General features: G+C 38.0%; 1 protein-coding gene across 2 annotated transcripts; it reads left to right on the top strand.

Moving 5' to 3' along the window:
* Nucleotides 1-10194: 10194 nt before the first annotated feature.
* On the top strand, nucleotides 10195-21739 carry LOC139132018 (neuralized-like protein 4). 2 transcript variants are annotated; one of them, XM_070698375.1, is made up of 9 exons: nucleotides 10195-10459; nucleotides 11168-11336; nucleotides 12013-12482; nucleotides 13232-13828; nucleotides 14439-14525; nucleotides 16651-16789; nucleotides 17310-17425; nucleotides 18302-18449; nucleotides 19739-21739. In XM_070698375.1, the coding sequence occupies exons 4-9, from the start codon at nucleotides 13720-13722 to the stop codon at nucleotides 19941-19943; spliced, it is 804 nt and encodes a 267-aa protein (XP_070554476.1). In that variant the 5' UTR covers nucleotides 10195-10459; nucleotides 11168-11336; nucleotides 12013-12482; nucleotides 13232-13719; the 3' UTR covers nucleotides 19944-21739. The 2 variants fall into 2 exon arrangements, with proteins under 2 accessions (XP_070554476.1, XP_070554475.1); XM_070698374.1 differs by lacking the exons at nucleotides 14439-14525; nucleotides 16651-16789; nucleotides 17310-17425; nucleotides 18302-18449; nucleotides 19739-21739 and having other exon boundaries at nucleotides 13232-13718.
* Nucleotides 21740-27453: the final 5714 nt, after the last annotated feature.

Here is a 27453-nt window from a genome sequence, read left to right as displayed (position 1 = left end):
TGTGGAACTAATCTGTCTGAGCTGGGTGTAGGCAACTCTGCAAGCATTTAAAACAGAAAGTGACATATTTAAGTGACAATCAAGTATGACACCAAGGTTTTTGACATTGCTAACCAATTGTACATGGGAATTTCCGACAAGCATAGAAGTTGGGAGCGATTGTGAAGATAATTTTGGGGATATGACTATAATTGCTTCAGTTTTGTTGTCATTTAACTGAAGTTTGTTATGGGTCATCAAAGTTTTGATATTGCACAGCATCAGTTGAAGCCTGATGAGATCAATTGTACTGACTTTATATAGTTGCTTATCATCTGCAAAACCATGGTGCTGAATTCCATGATTTCTGACAATTTCAAAGAGAGGTTCTGTATACATAACAAATAAGACAGGTCCAAGTACTCAACCTTGAGGAACTCCAAATGAGAGAGTGGAAGAACAAGATCTCAAAACATTTACAGTAACAGTTTGAGTTCTATCAGAGAGATAAGACTCGAACCAAGACAGACCAGATCCGGCTATTCCAAAAGTGTGTTGAAGTCGTTGAAGGAGATGCTATGATCTATAGTATCAAATGCAGTTGAAAGATCTAAAAGAGTTAGAATGCCAACATTGCCATTGTGAAGGGCAGTCAAAACATCGTTGACAATTCTCAGGAGAGCTGTTTTGGTACTGTGTTCAGGTCGATAGGCAGATTGAGTGGGACTAAGAGGTTAGTGGAATAAATGTGGTCGTTTAGCTGCATGAGAATGATTCTTTCACTTATCTTTGACAGAAATGAAAGAATTCAGACAGGGTGGTAGTTTTGAGATCATTTGGGTCAAGTGATGTTTTTTGAGAAGAGGTGTAATAAGAGCTGTCTTGAAAATTGATGGAAAAGTTGCAGAGAGATAGATTGATGATGATCTCGGTGATATAAGGAAGTAAGGTGTCTTAACACTCAACTAACAAACCAGTGGGCATTACATCGAGGTCACAGATTTTGGGAGCAGAATTAAGAATAAATCTTTTCACTTGTTTAAAATAAGAATAGTTCTTTTGACTTGTTTAAATTGGTGTAAATTGATTCAGGGTCGTCTATGGAAGCGATGTTCAGTGCACACCAGTGGTGAGGAGTGATTACTCTCAAGATTGCCTCTGATGGACTTAATTTTACAATCAAACAAATGAAGAAATCGTTGTGGTAGCTCAATAACTGGAAATATTGTCGGGAGGAGAAGAGGCTTTTTTCTTGCCAAGTAATTTATTTGTGACACTGAACAACTGCTTACTTGTTTGACTCTCACGGATCTTGCTGCTGTAGTTGTTGGTTTTTCGCCATATGGGCAAGTTCAGTTACAAGTTTCTTTTTAATATTGTAGATTTGTTTGTGAATTGTCAACCTTGTTTTCCGCCATTGTCGCTCTGCACATCGTCATTTCTGTTTTGCCGCCCCGAATTCATCCCTAACAGCATTATACCATAAAGAGCTTCTCAGAGACGTGAGCCTTTTTAGTTTCCACGGTGCATGTTTATCCATAAGGCCAAAAAAAATAAATAGTTTGTTTCTCATCCCCGCGCGCGTCAATGTAGACCCGCCGCGCCAACCTTTTTTTTTTGCATCTCAAGAGGGAACGGAAAAAAAATGAAAAAAACCCAAAATACTAAGAACAAATTAAACCGTTCAGATCATACCAAAGCAACACAAATATTTTATAATATACAAAACTGAACTAGACAGAACATTGAACATCACACAGTGCTGTAACATTCCATTCAGAACTGTACACTATGTCATTGAAAGCAATCAAAACTGCATTCTGCACTAATAGTAAAAAAGCAGCACTGTTGATATGCTAAAAATTTGCTGTGCATTTATCTCTGCATATGCATTCCTATGTTCTCATGTTGTAAGCGCGTTGTTGTTGATGGTTGAATAAAAAAAAAGTAGCAGCTAAAAAAAAAAAACCGCGTCACCGCATCATTTTTGCAAGATGCCTAGGATGAGAAACAAACTATTTTTTTTTGGCCTAACTGACTGTAGGTGAGAGGTAAAATCAAGTGCTGTAGGACATTTTAAACCTTAGAGTGTATTATGAAGATCTTCTTTCAAAGCAGGGTGATTTATCATACCAATGTTAAGTGTCATCCTGATTGTGGTAAACAGGCGAGGTAGCGCTGCATTCACATGGCTTATGACACAAAGATAATCTGATGTTTATGGTGCTGGAAACTGTAGTGGACTGTGTCAAATCACTGTCGGTCCTATGGACCAACCAATCAAAACTCTGGCCTTTGTTGTGAGCGGGTTCGTTGACAGACTGAGTGATGTTTAAAGTATTGAGCAAATCCATGACTCTTGTCATTATAGAACTACTAGGGCAGTCATAATATACATTGAAGTCACCAAGGATAATAGATGAGTCGGGGAGTGTGTTACTATACTCTAGGAGATCTGGAAACTCGCTGAGAAAGATTGAGTCAGTAAATTGTTTCTATTGCTTGGTGGTCGGCGATATATCCAAAAGAAGAGAAGAACTTGATGTGTTAACTTCAGAGAAATCTAAGCGAGTCCGTAGGAAGAGTGGGTGAATGGAAAGGTGCCTCTGAATGAAATGCAGGAGCTGAATTTGTTACTATAGATGACGGCAAGACAACCACCTCGAGGCGGACGTGGAAATAAGCACATTTAGCTTCATCTCCTTTGGACTTCAACCAGGTTTCAGTAAGGAACATGAGTTATACTTTATAATCCATGATGAACGTTGTAATTTCAATTCGTTTATCTCGTTTATTTACCGAATTGGCATGAAGAGTGCTAATGTTAGTTGATTTGATGACTTAAACGAAGTTTGCTTGGTAGAAAATGACATGAGATTGTTGTAGTCTGTGATTGAATTCTTGCTTCTTAAATTCAAGTGGCCCATAGGAGTGCTTTGTGTTGTGAGAACAGGCATTGGTCTCTGTTTAATCTGCCAGCGGTATACCCTGGTTGGTGGAATTTTGCATAATTTAAGGTCCTTGATTTTCTTCCAGATGTCGGGTTCAAGCACTGATTGTCTACCATTCATCATCAGCCTGGTGTTAATGTTAATTAGGGCAGATCTTGTGTAACACAATGTGGCCATAATTGCCAGGTGTAGAAGGTAAAAATGAATGTACCTCATAGAGACTCTTGCAGTGTTCAAATCAGAAAGATTCTCCTTAAAATGACGTGCCTAACCTGGGTCAAACGGAGATGCGGTGAGGTAGTGGTACACTACGCACTGTTGTTTTTCCATCTAACATGCAAATGTCTTCAAGACAACAAACACGCCAGCAAGTATCTTCTCTAGAAAAGACAAGCCATTTGCAAGTCAGCACAGCAAGTCAGCTCATATGCCTTGAATACAACCTTAAGAATACGACAAGTTAGTGCAGCAAATCAGCTGACGTGACCTGAAGACAGCCAAGGAGCAGCAAATGCCTGATGTCTTGCCCCTGTCAAAGTTCCGTCAAAGAAGCTACCCTAAGGCCATAAGGCCACCGACCTGGCCTGTTACAACAAAGATCAATTCCCAATTTTCTGCCCTGTATTCAGCGTGCAGTACTCAAGACATTTAGGCTCATTAGCCATAAGAAGGTTACAAGTCCTCATCCATCAAAATAGCCCTCTCTCTTTTAGCGTCGAGGTCTTGACTCTGTGCCCATCTGCTTTATGTACGCCTCTCTGTCTTCATTGAATTTCTCCAGCGCCCTATAATGCCTTTCGCTCTCCCTTTCTTCTCTCCCTAAGTTTCCCTCTGGCCAGACATTTTCTTGGCAAGCACATTACGTTGGTGAGGGCAGTTGCATCGAGAACTACCCAAACAATCATCATCCCAACTGCTGCTGCCATGCTTTGTAAAGAAAAGAGTGGGGTCTTCTGGAATGATGTTTTGTGATCAAGCACGTCTTTCGTCGCAACAGCTGCAGCCACGGCTCCCAAAAGCTTGAGGACTCTGTTCGAGGTGGGTTTACCATTGTCCTTTATCTCTGTCTTCAGAATTTTTTCACACAAATTAAGTAGCAATGTCGGCCATACCATCAAATCATCTTCATACAAAGTGGTAATGAGGGTCTCATTGTCTATTGCACAATATGTAACTATAAAAATTGAAAGACGGCATCCATGAATTATTCCAAATATTAAAGAGAATGCCACAGAAGGAGTGGGAACAGAAGGGCCTTTTGGGCAACTTGCTGTGCCACTGCCATCCCTAGGAGAGCGTAACAATCATTGTACCAAGTCTGAGAGTGTGCGGCCTGCTGTGTATCAGAATCACTTCCTAGAGGAGCCACACTGACCCTGTGTGTCACTTTCTCTTGCTCGTTCTGCCAGCTGATCTCGGCCAACTTTTTTCCCCTTCCACACTACCAGGGCTCTTCTTTTTCTTTGGAAGCATAATCTTCTACATATTAATCTTCACTGTGTCCACACAGGCTCTGCTGCCAGTCTTTCCAAGGTCTGCACTGTGGATTGGCAGCCTAAACTGCATGTGTTCCTTCAGGTGAATTCATCTCCATCTATGCTAGTACCTTGATTCTTCTGACGCACTGTTTTTATGTCGCACTGGGGGGGTAGGGGGTGGCAGCCTCCATTGCATATGTTCCTTCAGGTGAGGCTATGCTAGTACCTGGATTATTTTAGCCCACTGTTTTTATGTTTACGTGTTTGACTGTGATCAGCCCTGCATTGACAACAGTGAGACCGGCCCCTAGGTATAAGCCAATCCCCTAACACTTATTCATCTCATCCCTGACTAGGATATAAGCGTGCAGATCCTTAAAAAGTCCCTCCGTGCTGTCGATCAGCAACAAGCAGCCCAGGCCTGTACTGGTAACAGAAACGAGGTTCTTGACAATGTTCTCGCTCAAGGGGCATCGATCTGTTAGAGTTTTGCTGACGACTTTGGACTTCATTTTCTTGACAGCCTGTAGGTTGAAAATCTTGCCAAGCAAACCATTGCTCTGGCCCATTGACACAATACACAATAGGTGCTGCCTTTCCTTTCTACAGAGTCCTCCTCTTCCCCTTCTGAGGGGGAGCCGCTTTGTAGCCTGCTTCCTTCAACATGTCCTGCACGTTTTTAACCATCGCTTCTATCCTTTGCAAAAATATTATTATGTGGTGGTATTTGTACACAAGGAAGCCAATAAGGAGTCATAGCACCAGCAGGGCCACTGCAATGAGGGGTCCATCTCTATAGCTGGTACTGTCACTTCGTACGATGTACTCTGTATAGGCGCATAAACATGAATTCTCCACCAAGGCAAGCAGCTCATCAAGCAAGGATTGGACATTGTCGTCTTATGCACTTTTGGCTTTGGAGAGCATGGATCCTTTGTATCCAATGCTCACATATAGTTTCTCCTTTTGAGGGAGTTTGTGCACTAGAGAGATGAGAAGGGCCACCATTGGCAAGCCCACTAGTCCTAAAAAGGCTGCCAACATGCGCGCTACATCAGGGACTTAGATAAGGAGAAGACTGGCGGCCAACACTCCCTAGCCAGTGTATATGCCATGCTTGATCCAACACTCCAATAGGCTGCCCTTAAAGGATGCAACGACCCTGTCTTTATCCATCGCCCTATTGTCAGGAGGCACCTTATGGCAAATAATGAAACAGCCCTCCCAGAGCCACCGAGATCGCTAGCACTCCTGTCATTTTTGCTTCATGTTCGACAACAGGTTCTGCTGTGGGCTTGCATTCTGTAACCCCTTGCCTGCAAGCATAGGGGCAGGATTAGGGGTGGTGCAAGGGAGTGGCTTTCCCCTACAGGGAGGTCATCACCCGTTAGCATATTTGTCTTCGCAGGGGTCCTCCATCTCGTAGGCTGTGTTGTTCTTTGCTTCAGCACTGACACAATCCATGTAGCCAAAATGGATTTCAGCACTGGCGTACTACAGTTCGTTGTTGTACCCTGCAATGCTTCCAGTGATTATCAGCATCTTTCTTGGCATCAGAAGCAGAACCGGCATGTTTCACTTTGGTGGCGTCAATCATGTCTTCCAACCTACGGTAGCTAGTGACTTTGTACGGGTTGGCAATCTCATCTTAAAGGTGAACATGCTGCTTTTACCTAACTTTTTTCTGTGCCTCCCATCCCACAAACGATGGTGTTCCTGATGCTTGCCTAGGTCAACTGATTGCAGTACACATAGGCTTCAATGCTTTTATTTAGTCAAGCCATGCCCGCATCCCCACCACAACCAGCAGAGACAAACCAGTTATGTTGTCCTTCTGCCCCATTGTTTCTGAAGAAATAGTAGGTGTTAGGCCTCGTATATTTGAGTTTTTGACCAAAAAGTCCTTAGTGTAGAAATATTTCCTGATGGGCTCATGAAAAACATCATTGCTGTTGAACTTTGCACCTTTGCTCACCAAGGGGTCTGTGTGGGTGATATATGCATAGCCGCTGCAAAGGCCCCCATTTACTCCCGCTTGTACCTCAAGTTTTCATTCTTACTGATGCCAAACTCCCCGTAGATGGCTTAATAACTGATTTTGTCTTTGGGGTTATTTCAAGCCTTGAAAACACTGTTGTCAGGTGATGCAACTCCAAACCTGTTGAGAAGACGCCTGGTGGTGAAATACACATGGAAACAAATAAAAGATCTGGTCTGAGGGGACAGGATGGAGACCAACAAGTGGTCTAGGAAAGTTACGCCACAAAAGGCTGTGGCGCACCAAACAGCAAAGATTAACTACTGGGGCCAGCACCGGATGTAAGGGCGAGCCCACCAAGCCTTTGCCTCTTTGCATTCTAGTGGGCAAGGATATTGATCTTGAATATGTCTCTGGGATGGGTGATGAACTTTTCTGTCCTGGTCACGTAGATTTTGATACCAGTCAAAAAAGCCTTGAGATCTCCCACAAGTGGTTCCTGTACCTCAATAACTGCCTGGACCTCTTGGTGCAGATCCTTGTTTAGCTTGAAACTGGCTACTCCTCTGCATGGTACCCATTGAGCCCGAAGCTATCTCCCCTCTGGATCTCGAGTGCCTTAGCAAAGATATTCTTGATAACGGCCGCGCCACTTTCTGCCTTATTCTGTGAAATATGGCTAAGATTAACGAATGGTTTGGCTTGGAAATAAAATGATCTGTCCAAGATAGTGCTGTGCACCTTAGTTACAAATTAAGTAAAAGGATTATCAGGCAAAAAAGCCATGCAAGAAATAGAGAAATGCAAAAACAGTAATGGATCAACCCATAATTTGTTGTCAGCATTCCAGTCACCAACTATCATACGGATATTACAGTCAGTAGATTAAACAATACGATGAATTTTCGCCAGAAAATCTAGAAAATCATCGTTGTTTACTGCAAGTAGGCATATTAAGACATATAATAAGCATTTGACACGTGCTATTGTCAAATTCGAAACCAGCCATTCTAATGTCATCAAATGACTTAACTTTAGTGGGATTGCCAAGAGATTTGCGTCACATAATAGCTACACATCAATCGGTCTCCAAGTAACAATCGTATGCTAGTATGAACCACAAGCTCACCATAATAGTCAAATGTTTATCTACAGACACTAAAAATGTTATATTCTGTCAGCCATTGTTCCTTTGGTAAGAAAATGTCATGTGTTTCACGGAGAGCTTTATCGAGTTTGTAACGGATTGATAGTTCTATCATGCGATGCGTAGCTTCTATACGAGGTTGATAAAACTTCAGGACAGAAATCTGGATTCGATTAAGTCAAAATTTACCGAATTAACATTGACATGGAAGGAAGCGTATGTCCAATATTTTGTATATTATATTAATATATTGATATTTATATTCGTTTGCAGTCTTTCACATTCCAGGACACTGATATCAATAACTTCTAAGGTATGTTTTATCAGATGATCGGCGTTTGTATCAGGACCACGCCTATTGACAAAGACTGACTTTCCCTGTGAGAGAACCGTCACTAGCACGTCATACTTTTTTGCCGAATCATACGTTCGACATCTTGTTTACTGAGTGGTCACTTGTCTTTCATGTGATGAATCGCATTTTGACATCGCGGACGATACTACTTCTCCAGATGACTTTTTTGAAAACTAACCACACACAGCCGCTTTAATTTGTCGAATGACAATGGTAATTAATAAATAGAGTTTTGACATACTGTTCACATCATGCTTGAGGACATCAAGGTAAATTTTCATCTGATGGATTCGAGACAATAAAGAAGCATACATATGATTATAGTCAAAAGGAGGTAGCTTCGGTAAGTACTTTGTTACACAGCACGGTATGTCATCACATTAAATTTTCAATAAAATAGTCTAATATCTCGCATATTAGACGGTCATTAATCTCTGATCTTGTAGTCTTTTAAGGCAACACGAACAGAACTCGCCAAACAGACCAAAAATCAAAGATTTGGCCAACTCTATGTCATATTCACTGTATGTTATGACGCATAAAATTACGATAACATCGAAAGGAAGAATATCTATCTTGTTTAACATGAAACACAGAAGACTTAAATCATTGATGATAATATTACCAGTAAAATGAACCCTCGCTAGGGAAAAGCTTTGCGATGTAAAAGTTCGTTAATGGCGAGAGCTCGAAGTACTGGGTGCATCACCAGACGACAAGGGATCAGATACAGTGTAGTGACCGCCATTGTTTACGCCATTGACCACTTACTGTGACGCATCATGCCTGTGACAAACACAAAATAGCTTTCTTTTGCACTGAAAGCAAAGATCCAGGTCACTTCAGCGCTTTAAATCAAGGATATGTCATATACTGATCCCAACTTGTCCATCTAAGTGAAGACATACTAAATTTATACCAATGCTTTCCCCTGTTAGTCAAATCAGGTTTGCGTAGTAGTTTGACTGTATTTATACCGTCGTATATATTCTCTGTATAGGAGTTCAACACTAAACTTAAACTTACATTATTATGCATATATTAGAATGTCCCAACAACATAAAAGTTATCACTTCCGTACAATCAGATTTGCGAGAAATTTTGTTTTAAATATTTGTTGGCCTTTCCTATTTCCTAAGTGGGCACACAAATGGACAACCCGCATCATGAATTATGCACGGAATGAAATGCCCCACTTCTGAAGTTAACTTGACTCTGGTGACACCGCTAATTCGAACTTGTCCTCCTCCGTGAAGTATGTCAAGGCCAATATCAGTTCCTCAGTGATAAATCGTCACTGGTGTCATTCATTTTGTCCAGCATTTGACTACTACGACGTTCATTCCGGTTTTAAATAGTGCTGACAGCATGAGGTTTATGTCAATTCGTGAAAGATATGAGTTTGTAAGATCCATTGTTTCAAAGTTTATCAAAGGGTAAACGCTAACTTGCATATTTTGTTTGTTTTTCAAATGATTGTTTTTGTTCTGTAGATCCGGGATCGAAATGGGGAACTCAAGATCGAAGAAACTGAAAAGGGATCAGGCGTTGTGCGGCTAAAGGTAGTAAAGTTAACATAAAATTCACATTTGATTTCGTCACATCCTGAACGTGGTAAACAGTCTCTGTAATTTTAATTTTGTTACTCGTTTTGCGGCATATGCTCTGAACAAAATTATTTTGAACATCAAGTTCACTTTGTTTGGGCACTGATTTGTCGCGCAAGGTTATCAGCAAGCGATATATGGTTAAAAGGGTTACGCTGTGCCACTCACCAAGGAACAAGCTATTGCTTCTGCAACCTTACCTTCGTTTTATTGCATTGTTGTTACAGCCATAGCAAAATGGGATTCAAGTAAGTGTGAATATGACAGCGACGAGTCGGACAGTTGGGATTATGACACCGATGGTGACAGTGACCAACTTCAACCAGGTTCTGCATTTTACTCATTTTATCCCCATTGCTGTGACAACGTTATAGTCAGTGAAAATGGACGATAAGCGAAAAGAAGAAGGTACGTTTTCAAAACGAAACCTCGATATGATACTCTAATAACTTCACCGCATTACGAATGAATGTGCTGATACTGCCCTTGGTTAACGCTGTTCAAGATGTTCAAGATGGACCTATTGTTATTGACTTTTATCTATTTGTTAATTGGACCTGGTTAGTCGTTTATTCGAATCTTTTTAATGATACTGAGTATTGGACCACTTTTGCTGTCGTATTTAACAATGTCTAGATCTCTTTCTTCCTAGCAATGAAGCAGACTAATTACTTTTCTTTTCGGTCTCTCTGAAAGACCCTTGTTAATTTACTACGACGGTGTGGCAATAACAGAACAACATTTGCTGGCAAACGAATCTTTCAAAGTAGAGATGACGTCTATGGTTGACAAGTGGTCGGAAAACATTGAGATTGGAGTGACATCTCTATCACCACAATCGCTTGATTTTCCATTGACTATTACAGAAAGTACTTCACGTTCCAATATCATATGGTCAGGAAACAGTTTACAACGCAAGGGTGAAGTGATTATGACACTGGAAGAAGATTTAGAAAATTGCACGGTAAGTCGCGTCGCGATCTCTTATTGAAAATTATGGTCAGTTATACTTTCACAGCTAACGGCAACAGCTATGCTGGATTTGAAAGGGCCTGCAGTTGTGACCGTGTATCAGTAAATCGCGCGTTTGTGACAGAAACCATGTCGTAAATGTCCCCGGGCAGTGGTAAATAAATTCAGGCATGTAGGCCTACAAGGCAAACTTACCACTTGCAATGTAAATACTTTCGATGCGATCGCAATCGCGGTGACAGACTCCATCGCATTTGCACTCAACCGATTGCGTTGCTATGAGTTCACATAGGGTACATACGTGTAATGGCGATAATGCGCAATCTGATCTCCTCGTGTAAAAATCGTAGCGCATACTTTTACATTTCACACTTTGCCTGGATTGTCGATCGAGGGTCCGAGATTTCTCGCCACTTTGTTGTATCAAACCTTCTATTCTTTACACTACTAGCGAGGTTCGGCCTTTGGCCTCACACTTCGATCCTGGCCCTCCAATTGACTATCGATTGCAAGCAACTTTGGTTTTGCCTTGGAAACACACTGCAATGCACTGTCTGCTCTAATGAACCAATTGTTTTAAGGTACAGCAACTAGTTTATCTTACTTAGTAAGTGGTTAGACATGGTAAAGCATTTTCACTCTTTATTAAGTAGTATTAGCATTTATCCACTGCAAGAAAATTAAACTATCAATATTTCAGGTTGGCGATACAATTAGTGTGACACTATCAGAAGAGGGCATTCTTCATTTCGGTCTGAACGGAGAGGAAGTAACAACGCTTGACTTGCATTTGCATCATTTCCCAGATGTTAATAAGCTTTATTGTGTGGTTGACTTATATGGTAGAACAAACTCTGCCATGATTTGCGGTAGGTCTTTGAAAAGAGTACTGTGATTTTTGTAAAAATGGAAAGTTCATATCAGTTTCATAAAACGTGAGAGATACATGATATGAGTTTGTAAAGTTTCAAAATTATATGCAATGAGCTGTACGCCGCATAAAATGGCCGCTAGTAATAGAACAATGTGTAAATGGCACAGTGTGCTGTAAATTAGAAAAAGAAAAGTCAAGAATTTAGTTCAATAAATAAATATATACATAGTAAAATGTGATTTTGCAATAGGTTACCTGAATTTGCGGTGCATTTTTTATACTATTAGCGAGAAAATGATTTTTTATTAAGAACGGTATTTTCTGGTCTTGATATTCAAAATTTCCTCTTTCTCTCTGCTATGTAATTTGTTATGTCATTTTTCTATTCGTGTGTGACTGTAATCGTTTATGTAGGGATAAATCAGAGTGCATCGATTATCTTAGTAAACAGTGTGAGACTGGGAGTTTTAAAGGTTAAATTTACACAAAGACAGAATGTACAAAGTTTGTTTTCTTGGATCCTCCCAGCAATTTTGATTCTATTATTGAGTGCTTTGTATCAGAGAAAGCGGCTACAATTTACAATGTTTTTGACGTATCGATTTTTTCCGTGAACTTGAGATAACATTTAGAAGGATGTTTACACTGACTCACCAAATGTTATTTTACAGAGAGCAGATATGTGGAAGAGGCATCTGAGATAACATCTTTTGATGTACAGACTGCGCCAACTGTTGAAGATTACAAAGCAGATCCTGATTCTGTAATCAAGCAAATGAGAATGCTTATCTTGGGGTTGAGAGACTTTGCTGAGCGTGATATGGACCTCACAATAAAGTTGGTGTATCTGTATATATTACAACCAACTATGATGATCTGCAGTAATGAGTTTAAACAGAAATTCGGCGATCACCTGGCAAATCTTGGAGTGGCAGATGAACTTAAATTCCTCCTGGACAAGCTGATGAGTGAAGCAGATCTGATGGACAGCAAGTGGGATTCCATAGATGTTGTCCTGATGACGTTAATGAATTGCACTGATATCAGCTTGAAACTGTGCAGACAGTGTGGGCAATGTGGCCTTTTGAGTGATTTACTTGATAGTATTCATAAATATAGCGACAGCTATAATAACGATGGGGTAGGTTTAAGTCTCAACGACTTAAAATAATCACAATCATACCTATCCAGAATCAAATGATAATAAGTTACAATCCGTGAATACATGGTCAAGTGTTACAACCACAGACAGAAAAACAGCACAGAACATACAGCAATTCACTGGTACATACAACAAAGTCAAATATAACAGCATCTTACTAATGCGCCCCGGGAAAAAGCATTCGAATTCTCTTTTGAAGATCTCTGAATTAAGAAATTGTCGCCTTACTTTTACAAAAATATAAAATTTATTAGTTTCGAGGCGTACACTAACTTAATCAAGGCGCTACTTTGCTTTGACCATTATGGAAATACTTAATAGCAGACGACTATTCGTGTTGCAGTTAAACCATCACGTAGGTTTTTCTTGAGTTGTCACCGAATATCTCAAATACCTATTTCGAAAGGAAGTTCCACAACGGGAAGCGTTCATTTTTGTCTTATTCAATTTCGTATTACCTGTGAAATACTCAGTATCAAAGCAGTGTTTCTCGTTTGAAGGAGTATTGCCTGCAGATGAACATATTTGGTTTGTCTATAAAGTACCATTGTTTACAACAAAAGAAGTCCCTGTCATAACTATCACAAGGTACTCATTAACATGAGCTTATGGCATAATGTTTCCAATATTTGCATCAAAGAGTATTCTTGCACCTACATTCACTTACACGTTACACTTATATGGCTTTCGCAAATCAGTAAGTGTTGTTTTCATTGATTTGTTTTCAGAAATTGCATTCTTTCGTCGCCATGTCGATTAATGTTCTGCACAATTGTTCCATCGCTGCAGACAACAGACAAATCTACCGTGAATGTGGAGCCATTGACAAAATAGCTCCCTACGTCCGGTCAGATGATACTGATATGGCTGCAACTGCTCTCCTTACCTTGTCACACATCATGGAAAACAGCAAGAAACATCTTCTCGAAGCGGAAGATAAATCATAGAATCTATTGTTCGTACCCTTGATGTGGCTATAGATACTCAGTCGCATCGATGTAAGGGTTTCGGAGTACTTGAACTTGTGGTTGGTATCGGCAACATCAGCATCTACGACAAAAATAAGATAAGTTTGGTTAATAACGGCATCGTTCCTTTGCTGCTAAAGTTAGCGCACAAGGATCTCCCAGTCGAACAGGAGTGTGCCATCAATGCATTATGTACTCTGTGTAAACTTGAGTCCATTCGAAAACAAATAGCAGAGGAGACAGATGCCATGAAAACGTTGATCGTGCTCGCCAAGGGTGATCCTTCTGCTGTGAAACAGGCAGCAGAGAGGGCGATAATACTACTCAAGCCGCCTTTACCTCCACGTCCTCGATGGGGTAAGACATGTTACCCGATGAACTTTAGAATGCGAAAGATAAAACCCGTATACCAAGTGTCTCTTTATTTTTGTCTTCAGCTGCTGATATCTTCACATATTTTGCTATTTCTAGTGAAGTTCTTCTACCATGATATGCTACAAAAACTAATACGGCATGGAAGACCTAAACATTAATAATTTAATCAAATAAACTTAGTGTTGCAGTACGGTGTTTTAGGGAAGAGTTTATAGTAACAAGTGCATCAGATTTATTTAATCGGTGTTTCGAATCATGCTTTTTATTTAAAGCTGTAAGCTTAGTCATGCCGAAATCGTTCGTTATGGTCGTAAACATCCGGTGGCGGTATTGTATCAGCAATTGTACAAAATGTGTTTTTAAATAATGTAAATTAGTTAGAGGGAGCAGAGAGGCAGTTATTATCTGAACAAGAATTATATACATTTGTGATATACACGGCATGAGAGACTCCAGCGCTAACTTACGGACGGGTCAATGTAGATTTTCGCTGCTAAGAGACGTCTAAAATTCTTTATGAAAGGAGCCCATTACTGTGCTACAACTGTATAACCACACTCTTTTAAGTCAGTTTCGTTTTTAATTTATTTAGTTTCGAAAAGTGATACATCTGCATCTTCAGCCCCGTGCAAGTACAGAGAGTTGTGCCAGCGATTTAAGGCGACCATGGATTTGATCGGTAAGATGTTTTAGACTTCTTTCTCTGTTTACACACATAAAGTAATTAATCTGTTCTTGACTGTATGTCTGTTTGTCAGTTTGTCTGACTGTCAGTACGTCCCAGAATTTGACTACTTCAACGGCGGCTTAAGATGCCATACATTAATTTCTCTGAAAGTAGGGGCCCATCCATTTAAACTCAAAAGTACTCTTGCCTAATTCGATAAACTGCAGGATTGCAGGATTGTGATAAGCAGCTGATTGTATCAGTTGTAAACAAGTTTAGTGCCGTGTTAAAGGTTTATGGTTTAGTTTGATCTCCGTTTTTCTAATGTCTGTGATTCTAGCTGATGGTAGAAAAAACGGCTGTAACGTTCCGGTCAATTTACATGAATTTGAAATACGTTTAGAGTACAGTTTTACTGTTGCGAGCCCAAATATTTGGTTTCTTAGCTCATTTTGTAACATCCCATCCGCGTCTAATTTAATCTTGTGGTCATTAAGTGCTTATTTGGAACGAAGCTGTGTTAGCATCCGCTGACGTTGAAGTACTAGCGCACTTTCATAAAAATATAAGTTGCTTGTTATTTTGCAGCTCAATTTATTAATACTCAAATATTGTTATGTCGCTGCATTGCGTATACAAACTATTTTAGCAGTCTTGGATCGCTATATTTAAATCCCTGTATTGTCCACGGACTGTCGATCGGAAGCTTAATATTAATAATATTTATTGAGGAATTCCCGTACTCATCCGTATGAAATCTCAAATGTATAACATATAACTTCACTGAAAAGTGAAAAGTGGTTTCATCGGTGTATTAGACAGAAATGACATGTCGAAATGTTCTTCCCATTGTTAGCTATCATAATATTTGATCGATCCAAGATAGTACTTTACTAGCAAATAACAATGACAAGACAGTGTTATACCATATACTATATCATAGCAGTACATTGGTGGCGCAAATACAGCGATCTGATTGGTTGAAATGTGAAACTAGCCATACTATATTCGCGATATACCACGGTTAGAGCACGCGCGATCTTTTTTGACGTTTGACAACAGCACTTCAATATACTGTTATAAGATAATAGCAATAAACCAACACGGCGACGGTTCTCCATGGGAGCTCTGGATCAATCCATGTCGTTGTGTGCATTGGAAATAAGAAATAGGTAATCGAATTGACAAGGGAAGACGCCTTAGACCAACAAGAACGAACATAAAGTGACAAAAGGTGTCATTTAACCAATTGCAATCCTCCTTTCGAATTCTAAATTTTGTCTATGGTTTGATGGATATTTTATTTAGACTGTTCGTTTGTTATTGTCTTCTTGAATCGTTTATATTTTATCAGAAGTATTTTATGTATAGAATATATATATATATATATAATATATTTATATTTTTATCAGAAGTATTTTATGTATATAATAAATATATATATATATATATATATATATATATATATATATATATATATATATATATATATATATATATATATATATATATATATATATATATAGGTGTGTTCAGAAAGGGGCAATGGAAGCATTAACCCGCTTCATCCGAAGTATTCTTGTTCTCTTGCATTTGTCTAAATTCCACTGGTAAGTTTACGATTTAATTTTTGCGTCGAATTAGAGCCCTAACATTTTAACAACTGGTTCTGGCTTTTAAATTATTCCTTGTTTCTCACTTCTAATGTATGCCAGGTGCACCCTGCTAAACTGTTTTCTAAAATATTACTTTGATCTCAATATAAATTAATGAGAACGACTGCATACTGTGTGTCATCTGACAATAAAGGAAATCAATAACTATGTTCATGTTAGGAGAGAATATTCAGTTCGCCCGCGATTTTAATTTTTTTTCATGGAGTACGGTCATTGGATGATCAATTACACTGTCGCATTGTCACCAACTAACAACCATACCAATATACAATTTAGCCTGTTTCAAATTCCAGACGTTTTAAACAGCGAAGAGCACTTTGTCATTGTAGTTCTGTGTGACAGGTAATGTCAAGAAGCAAGACGATAAATATGACCGGTCCTATATTGGTGATCATTAGTCAATTATATTAATTACATTAATATTCCTTTTACCTTCATTAATTATTATTGTCGACTTTCAGATGCCTTTTTTGCACCAAGGTTCGACATGTGTTATTGTAACTCTTGTCACATCGGAAGAGGAGATGAGCTTTATTACTCACGTGGTCAACCACCGAAAGACTATGGTTTGCCAATTGGTTGGTGCCGATTTGCAATTCGGTAAGACATACTTAAATAGCCATTCATTGTGTTCAATCGTAGTTTTCATATGTCGAATGCAATTTTAACCTTTTATTGTTATCTACATATCAGTCAACTCTTCCCTCCTCCGCCAATTAGTGACAGTCCCTAAATTTTGCATATCAGCTTCATTAAACTTTATGAGGAATCATCATAACTATATTGAATACGAAGGACAAAGCAGGTCATTTTTACAAAAATCCACAAAAGTAATGGACAACGGTGACTTTTTAAACTTAAAATAATGACCGACTTTGCGCTGCAGCTATTCTGAATACTCAAAATGGGCATAAGGAACCCTTTACTGCTCTGCTTATCTCTCTACATTACTGTAAACACGTAAACATTAATCTCTGTAACTATCATCTAATATGATAGAAAATGTTAAAATTTTGACATCATCTGAAAACACGTGCACAATAAAATTGTCTTTTCTACAATAGTATGGAGAGTTTTTTATATTTACTACATTAACTTTCACCAACATCCAAACATTTAGACTTTCAGGAAGAGCTGCTGCATTGGATGTGTTCAACAAGTGGCACACAGCATTCCACGGTACTCATCTTTGTACTGTAAAACCGATCCTGGAGTGTGGAGATCTATTGATGCCGGGTGAGAAATGCTGAGAATCATTATGAATTATTGAACGCTTTGTGTTTACAAATGAAAAATATAATTGTTACATATATCCAATGCGTTTCACCTATGAGGCATACAGTTATGCAAGAAAGACAAACACCAAAATTATTATTACTTTAGTCATCTTGTCTTGTCTTCTATATCAATGTTTTAACCTTCAGTAAGAGGCACCTCTAAACGAGTATGAGCAGATAAAAATTCAATTCAAAAATGACCAGCTAAAAGAAAATAGACAGCACATGTAACATGGACACAGAAAAAACACAAAACAAAACACAAAGATAAAAAAGCGTGCTGCTATAGTCCAAAATATTCACAGTGGTCGGAGAATCCCCTCAGCTTGAAGTGTCACCAAGTATATATCAAGTATATAAGTAAATATCTTTAATGGGAACATCATTTGATTTAGCTTGATATTGACTCATGTTCGTTATTTGACGGTTAAATTATCAAATGAGAACATATATGTGTGAAGGAGAGGTCAAAAGGGACTACCAATATTGCTAAAAAGAAGATGAAACACTAAAATTCGATTCATCGGATGTATTTGCTGTACAGGTAATTTAGTCTTCCTCGATTAATATAATTTTAAGCTCGGCTATTTAATGGCAACGTCGACCATCAATAAAACTTCAATTTCCCTGGATAATACACCTGTCGCTTTACAATATTTTCTTTTCGACGAAGCATACTTTTCAGTCTTTTGCACCCTCTTTTACCGTTTCGTTTGGTTCAGGTATATTTCCTTCACCGTAGTTTTGAAGCTGTGTAATATCTTCATACCTGTTAAATTTCACAATGTTATTAATTTCGTATAATTTAATTATTGCATTTTCAAAATGATTTCAGGAGATATCGAAATGGAAGGGAGAAAACTTGGAGAGCGTCCGGGACATTACACAGAAGAAAACAAGCCAGATGGCTTCGACACAAAGCAGATTTTTCTCTCTCCTAGCATCAGATACTCGGGCTGCGATGTTTATGCTTTTCCGAGCAAGTAAGTAGCCATAAACTCACAATATATCCATACCTATATGAATTACCAGGGTTAAGAAATGACAATGACTGGAGAGCATCGACAAAGCTCAATAAGTAGGCCTGTGTCTGTCAGTTCTTTATAGGTCTATAATCGTAGCAGTCGCATTATTGTATAGTTGTTGAATAGAGTTCGGTGTCAGGAAATATTGCTAAGTACGCAATATCTCTCATATGTGCCGTCTCTCTGTAAGGCCAAAAAAAAAGAAATGTTTCTGGTCAGGTCTCATTTTATTTTATTTTTTCCCCCTCAAGGGAGGGAGGAGGTCAGTTTTATAGTTTTATCATATAGTCACATATATACTGTTCATGCATTCACTGATCATGCCCCCCAAAGAATTTTCATTTTCTCTTCAGCCATTTTGGTTGGTGTCAGCCGCGTCCGCCGCCCAAGACAGAAAAAAGGGTGACGCGCTGTTGTTCAAGTGACGCGCGCGCTGACCAGAAACATTTCTTTTTCTTTTTTTGGCCTAACATTATTGTTGAATTTCAAATCAAGATGGCCATTACTGCCTTGACAATTACTTCAAATACTATCATGACCATTTATGACATCATTTGTACATCTAGACTAATGCTAAAACGACTGCCTTCATATTCGATGTAATCAATCAAATTGTGTGGAGTTATGTATTTTCCTCCGGACATACTTTGCGCACACAGTAATGCGACGGCGCACACAATCATAAATACACGTAATTTTGCGATGAATGCAGATAATATCATAATGCACATGGTGATGCAATGATGACGATAGATTGCATGGCCATGATAAAGTTGAAAAAGAAAGCAGCGATGCATGAATGAATGAATGAATGAATGAATGAATGGATGAATGGATGAATGAATGAATGAATGAATGGGGATAACGATTATGACACAAACTATCATAACTATGGGAAATAGATATGAGTTATGATTTCAGAATAGAACCCTAACAGATATAATGTACACCTCCAGCTCTACATACAATGAAGTTGTATTTTTAGGAGCAGCGGTCAATAGAAATGGCGGTTCATTGCAAGGGCTCTCAATTGCTGTGATTAAATTATACGCAATAGTTCGGTTTTGGTGGGGAAAAAACGGAAAACAACTCTCACCTATAACTAGGAATTATCAATGTTATATTTATGAACACCGTTCCTTGGACAGGTAACAAATCGTGATCATGCCTTGATATCATGTGTTATTATTTAAAGGCAATCATACTTTTCCTTTTTTCTTTCATGTATTTGTACATTTTTCTTCCAGGTTTGAAGATGATGTTACAAAGAAAACATATTCGGCAAGAGTGGCTTTTCAGGTGTGGATTAAACCGAACAGCTACTCAGTTGGTCCTGAAACCATCGGTGCCAAATCAGAAATTGATCCAAAATTCAGCAACCAGGAACTTGAGTGGTTCACTAAACGTAGAGGTTGTGTAATGGTTTCTGGACTGTTAATCAAATTGGAGTAGACAAATATTCGAGAAGATGAAGTATGAAATTTGTAAATGAATGAAAACGGACTGTTATTATTTTCACCCATAGATTTTACATAGGGATGGCGGGTACTTTGTATTTTAAATGTCGGGAATATTGGGTATTTTTTTCTTTATCACCAGATTTTGCACGGTAATCCCTGTTTTTATTCTTGATTTTAAAAGCAAAAGTTTTAAAATCCCCTCATGATAATTTGAGCGAATAATTAGGCTTCAGTGTTTTTAATTTCGATGCGTTTACAACCGTAAAAGCAAGATTTAAGACTCAAAAGGGTGTTGGAGTCTTTAAAGGGTTTGAAGTCTCCAATCTTGCTTTTATGCGTAAGAGTAATTTTGAAAGCTTGCATTGTAATTGGTGGTGGTGGTGTATATATATGTATATATATATATATATATATATATATATATATATATATATATATATATATATATATATATATATATATATATATATATATAAAATCGTCCCATTCCCGCCAATCCTCACTCCTGATGATTTCTTAGCGCATGAAACAGCCTGTAGAGCGACAACTACAAGTTCCTAGATTCTCAGCATTACCGCTCTGCAGGATTGCTTTGAGCACTATTCTTTGCCTGCATTGACAAGCAGACCATTTTCGTAATATATATATATATATATATATATATATATATATATATATATATATATATATATATATATATATATATATACACACATTTAAATTGAGGATTCACGTCATTTTTTGCACCTTTTTGCTGCTCCTTTTCTTCCATTTTTTATTCTATGGAGTTTGTTGTTTTTCTTTTTATTACACTATTATGTGTAGCTTTATGTAATCAGTCGTTTTAACATCGACAAAGTAATGAGATTAGGTGAACCTGATGTCTTAGATTTAGTCGGTCATGTGTGTAAGTGTGACATTTATCTGTTCCAAATACTACAACAAAAAGTAGGCGTTTCGGAACAATTTTATGTGAAATTTATATTACCTAGATGAATCATGCAATACTTTCACTTGCTAAACTTTGTCTTCCAAAAACACCGCAAACACCTGATTATCAATTTGGATTTTTTCTTATTTGGATGTGCTGCTGCGAGTCGGGCGATCAACATTTGAAGAAAGAAAGGGGAGAAATATTGCGCTTGGATCTGCGTTTCACTAAAGTACATATACATGGAAACGTTACTTTAGACCAGATAAATGAGCGAGAATTCACATCAATTGAAATAGCTGAACAATGTAGCTTATGATGGTTTGATATACTCTGTCATAACCTACTCAAAATGTATTCATGAACAACCTTCAGTCAAACAAATATGCATAGAGTAAGGATATGGAGTGTATTAAAATAGTTCTGTTTTTGTATTCACTTCCTTTAAAATTTGCGTGGGAATTTAATCAATACGCCTTTCAGGAATATTTTGCGATTCCTAAGAAATATAATGTGCCCCAGTTTTTTTGTTTCTGTTCTTGCAAAATAAATAAGTGCCGAGAAAAATTAAGTAGATTTTTTTTCCTTTAAAGGGTAGAGAAATTGCAAACGATACATTGCAATTTATCCTATATTCCTATAAGGAATGTTTCTAACACGTCTGAAAGCTTATAACCTTAAGGGCAGACGAACGGCGATTGGTGTTTCTGCCAGATTTTTTACAATTACGACATGCGCATGCTTACTTCTTACAATCTCTGTTGATCGCTGCAAGGTATCACATTATTCTCCTGTCCACCGAGGCCTACATGTAATCGAAGAACATATGTAATCTTTTGCACGAGTGTAAAATTCTATTCGGAAATGTTTTGAATTATTAATAAAATAATTCCTGTCTGTCTATTCTTTCGTCTCAACGGTTGTCTCATTTATTCTGGTGGCATCACTAGACCAACAACTTACGTAAAATCGTACCTAGGGTACTTTGTATTTACCGATCTACAACTACAGGTGACAACATCTTGGTTGTTGTGCATTGTATTCGAAAATGTAGGCAAGGCCATTCCAATTTTCATAAAATTGAACCCTACACATTTTCGTCGATATTGACAGCGAGAAGCAACATGATAAAGCTACGAATTGGACAAACACATCACTAGTTAGTAAGATTGTACCACACTTTTTCAGAATCTCAAGTGATTATATCATGATCACTATTTTGTATCCATGTCAAACATAGGTAAAAAAACAATGGCAAGAAGAAAGGAAAATATCCAAAAATTTACCCGTAACACTCTGGATCTTGATGCCCCTATCAAAATATATACAAGAACATTTAGCATAATTCTGTCCTTCGTTCGAAAATGTTGTTGATACGGCGAATGTGGAGATCACGTCGCAAATTCCGAGTAAATCAGAACAATCAATCTAGTAAAGAAGCGTTTTGAGTTGTTAAATTTTGCAGATCTGTTCAAGCCCCATTAGCTATAAATTTTGAATTCATGGGACTATTTCTATTCTGTTTGTGATATACGTTTTGTTGTTCTATTCACAAAATTATGTTGACATTTCATCTATTCATCTTGTGAACACTGAGTGTATATGTGCAATAGCCAATCTTAATTGTTACAAACTGAACTTTAGTCCAGGCTAGAATTAATTATGTTATCGGTAACATTCCATATAGCATGTATTGGCATGATTACAGAATTAAACGAGATTTAAGGACAAGAATAAGGAATGTTATATTCTCTAAAACAAAACTGATGAAAACAGTGTCAAATATTACAGCTGTTTGATGACAGCTGTGATGAGAAATAGCGCATAATATGAATGTCAGAAAGGACAATATACAGTTCGTTCTATTTACATTGATATCACAATAGTGTTACGATGGCATTATACTAGACTTCAATTGGCCCAAGAGAGTAAACTTACTGGGGATCATAAAAAGTACAAAATTATCGAGATTGTTTTCGTTTCTCTGATATTTGTATGTGCCATGTCAGTCAATAGCTACCGACAGCGAAAATGACATCTCTTAACAGAAATGATAAAAAAATTATCGACCTTGAGTCATTGGGATAATCTATATCTTTATCGTACAGTCAAATAATAATGGAAAAATCATTTGGGACATTCTGTAGCCATATGGACTACGAAGGAACCTACGGAAGTGTTGAATAAGATGTTATTAGTTTGTTTTGAAAATTTCAGGAGAACATGAGACATGTTGAAAGACTACCGGACTACTGAGACTGCTGCTATCCTTTAAATATTCCATGGACGTTGCCTTTCGTATATTTAAGAATTGGAGACACGTATAAAAGAAACTTTATAGCGTCAATCTGAAACATACAACGCGAGTTCGTATGGGTGAGTTCCTTAATGCATACAGCATCTGAGTAATTTCAAAATTTATCAGAGATACAGTGAACTAGGGTTAGCAAGCTTGATTTGTCACGTTTTATTGTGGAAAACATTTAAAATTGCTGTGAAATATATACCCACATGCTGTGCTTCTGGCATTCAATTATTTATAATCGTCAATTTTATCATAGGTGTTTGCAGAAATGTCCGTCCCCATGGGTAGGGACAGGGGTAGGGGTGTCTTGGTCTAAGCAAAGGTTTCTCCTTGCTGTGGTTTATTTTATTTTAAGACGTTTGACAAATATATATATGCCTAAGAAGAATATTGCCAACCTTTGGTGTCTTGGTTTTACGGTAGTACTGGTTTGGTAACAATGTCTTTTTCTCCTTCGCTGTGTCACGTATTTGACATTGCCATGAGACAGTATACACATAGTGACTGGCAATAAGGGCAACAGCATACGTCTGTACCCCGAGGGACTGTGAATCGCCCAAAAAAACGGCTCTTCATTGCATTTTTATGTCTATTTTAACGTTGTATCGCTCCAGTTTCCTCTGGTGGATTTTTAAAGTACAGGACTGTCCTCCGCTCTGTTTTGTTGTGTTTTCGTCGTAATTTGGATCCATTTTCCGTGCTTTTTTACGTTCTACGAACCATCACACCAAGCAAGCTTCTATTGAAGACTCGGGTTTGGGTATACAGCTGGTCGACTTTTTTGGATTGTTTACAAGGCAAGAATGCGTCCCCTACTTTACACAAGACTTTCACTCTTTAGCATATATAAGAAAAGCTGGGAATGCTGATTACCATCAAGAAGACTTGACTCTAGCGTATGGCACAAAGTAAAATCTCTCTAACATATGTAAATCACGGTCAACAAGACGTGGTACAACTGCTGGTACAAATCGTTACATTCCTGTTCATTTGACATCGAGATCATCTATCAGTCGATATCCGCAGAGAACTGTATGTTATCAGAACTTGATTAACGTTCAGTTGTGCAACAAATTTCCTTCTCAAAGCCACAAGAACGTTAACATTACAGCCTGCTTATTAAATCCGTGTTCCATCAACAAAAAACTACCCTAGTTCATGATTTTATTATCTCTCACAATCTTGACATTTTGATGCTAACTGAGACCTGGCTAGTGGAGATTGCCGTGATGCTCCGGTCATAGCCGAGATCTTGCCTCCCGCTTATAAAATACAGGAGAAGTCGAGGCAAGGTCGTGGCGGAGGTACAGCCATTATCTACAAGGATGGTATTGGTGTTTCAATGAGAAACCAAACAGCTACACTTGCTAAATCCTTTGAAGCTTTGTCTGTTGAGTTACGTATCATATCGGATTGTGTTATGGTGCATATAATCTATCGTCCACCTCCATCCAAAAAGAATGGTTTGCTCTTTTGCGATGTTTATGGAGGAATTTGAATCCTTCCTTCATGAAATCCAGTTCAACCGATTCATTCTGTGTGGTGATTTGAATATGCACCTGGATGACCCATCGTCCTCAGAGGGTAAGCGTTTCCTTGATCTACTTAATTCATTCGACCTCGTCCAGCTGGTCAATGGCACAACACATCGCAAAGGCCATACACTGGACGTGATCATTGCTCGCTCTATCGATGCTGACCTGTTGACAAATGTACTATAGACATGTGTTTTCCCGATCACTATCCAGTATTCTTCGTCATCAATTTATCAAGACCAACCAGAGTAAGTGGCAAAGACATATTGTATCGTCACATTCGGAAAATAAAACTTGATAACCTGACAGCCGACATCGATCGATTTGTCTCGGATACAGCATCAATTGATGACCTTAATCACCTTGTGTCTGAATGCACAACGTCCATGAAGAGCATTGTTGACAAACATGCGCCAGTGAAGACCCGTGTTATCAATCATACAATTGAGGCTTCATGGTATAATGATGACATCAGGGCTGCGAAGCAAGTACGGAGACGATATGAAAAATTGTGGAGAGATTCTGGACTTATGGTACCCGTCAGATGTTTGTGAATCAGCGTGATAATGTGAATTCTATGATTGATGATGCAAAAACGAACTTCTACACGGGCATGATTGAGGACAGTACCTCTGATTCGAGACGTCTGTTTCACGCCGTATCGAAGTTATTAGGGTCGGGCACTCGTGTTGATCCCTTATCGGATGCAACCCCGTCTGAGAAGGTTGATTGGGACGATATTTTTTCTATTTCCTTTTCTACTCAACTAATCATACCCATAGGCATAATCACCATATTATCTTTATTAATTCAAATTTATATAATTCTTAAGATGAAAAATCTGCGATGCACAATTGTAGTTTCTAAGGCTGTAAATGCTGTTCAGGGTCAATTGAGTCCAAATCAAGCTATTTTGGCAGCTCACCACAACAGACACGCCTCAGAATTCTACTGAAGTTTTTAGTCAAAGTATTTCTCCAAGTTTCAGTACAGACTCTTTTCTCACTATGGTAGTTGTTGTTCTACTTTTATTTCTTTTGTACGAATTATTGAAATTATGTAAGCGCTTTGAATTTCCCTTTTTGTGTGCTGCTGTGCCTGCAACAAAAGGAAAGCAAAATGATTGAAGAGGAACACGAATATCGTAATATTCCAAAACAGTATCAAAAGATGCAATTACAATATAGGAAAGATTCTCTAAGTCCTGATATTAAGGAAATCTCAGAATCGAAAGAATTGACATCTGTTTTGGTACTCGAAGGCATGCCCAACGATAATGTACTTTTATCGCAAGATATGCATGCTCAGGCGACATAAAAGGAAACGTGTTCACTTTGTCGGTGAAGAGATTCCTCTCACTGAAATTGAGGAGTCGAAAGAATCTCCAAATCCAGAATTTGTAGAGGAGGCCGTCGATCAATTCGGTACCCCTCCTTAAAATTCCAGTTTTCTTGGAAAGTTTGGAGTCAATAAAAAGTGTTAGAAGAATTGCGAAGTAACATTGATAAGTATTAGTTTATTTAGGCGCCCTATAAGTAATTTGATTGTTTTATTTAGTATACAGATTTTTTTGTGTTATTCTTGACAAGATTGTCGGTGATGGAATAATGTAAGTGCAATTATTTTTAGTTATATGTAAGTGAGATTTATAGAGTTTAACAAGATTTATTGTTATTAGGGACTGGACATAAATTACAGGGGGGGGTGGGCCGGTGTTTTTCGAAAAACCGCTGCGTAAAAAATAGTGACCCTTCAAAAGTTCATGCACAAAAATTAGTGACCCTCCCCCTTATCCGTGCATGAAAATAAGTGACCCTCCCCTGTTACTCAATACCCCCCAAAAAAACCTGCAATGTGTTAAAGACCCCTTCTTACTTGCAATACTTTTTAAGTCGCCCCCCCCCCCCCGAAAGGAATGCAAAATGTGGCCAATATAACGCGTTGTCAAAAAATATCAAATCATATGTGTGTTATTCATGTAAATGTACTTTGCTTGAAGTGGCAGGTAAAAGTGCATGCCTGTACAAAAAATGTAATTTTTTAGATTTTATCGATAATGTTGATTCACTATACATGTAGTCGACTATAAGAAAACTATGAACGTGTATTTTCCAGTATAAAACTAGCTATATCTGTTCATATACAGATGTTTAATACTGATATAGATATACTTGATTAGCATGGGTTGTTTACAAGTGCACATGTGAACAAGATATTTGATTTGGAATTTCTGTCAAAATGTTGATTCACTATACATGGGAGTCAGTATGACAAAACTATACATGGGAGTCTATGACAAAACTGTCGAAAGATTTTCAGAATTAAAAATTTGCACTATTTGTGCATATATGGACCCTGAATAATTGACATAATTGTGCTTGATTAGAAGAGGGTGGTAAAATGTGCATCTGTGTACAATAACTTTGTTTTTGGAATTTCGCATAAAATGTTGATCCACTTTACATGGGAGTCTATGACAAAACTGTAAAAAAAAATTTTCAGAATTAAAAATATGCACTATTTGTGTATATATGACCCTGAATAATTGACATAATTTGCTTGATTAGAAGAGGGTGGTAACACATGCATCTGTGTACAATAACTTTGTTTTTGGAATTTCGCTCAGTGAAATGTGGATCCATTATACATTGTAGTCTATGAAGAAACTATGAATAATTTTTTTTAAATACAAAACTTGGCAAATCTGTGTATTTATGTATGCTTGATTATT

This window comes from Ptychodera flava, chromosome 4 (assembly GCF_041260155.1).
Source record: "Ptychodera flava strain L36383 chromosome 4, AS_Pfla_20210202, whole genome shotgun sequence".
Lineage (NCBI taxonomy): Eukaryota > Metazoa > Hemichordata > Enteropneusta > Ptychoderidae > Ptychodera > Ptychodera flava.
The sequence above is the reverse complement of the archived record's forward strand: the minus strand, read 5'-3'. Positions and strand labels throughout refer to the sequence as shown.

Bases quoted from the DNA above. Each gene is read 5' to 3' on its own strand.
- LOC139132018 (XM_070698374.1), top strand. From the start codon at position 10,268: ATGACGTCTATGGTTGACAAGTGGTCGGAAAACATTGAGATTGGAGTG. The intron at 11,337-12,012 runs GTAGGTCTTTGA...GTTATTTTACAG, and splicing joins AAACTCTGCCATGATTTGCG to AGAGCAGATATGTGGAAGAG. The intron at 12,483-13,231 runs GTAGGTTTAAGT...ATTTGTTTTCAG, and splicing joins ACAGCTATAATAACGATGGG to AAATTGCATTCTTTCGTCGC.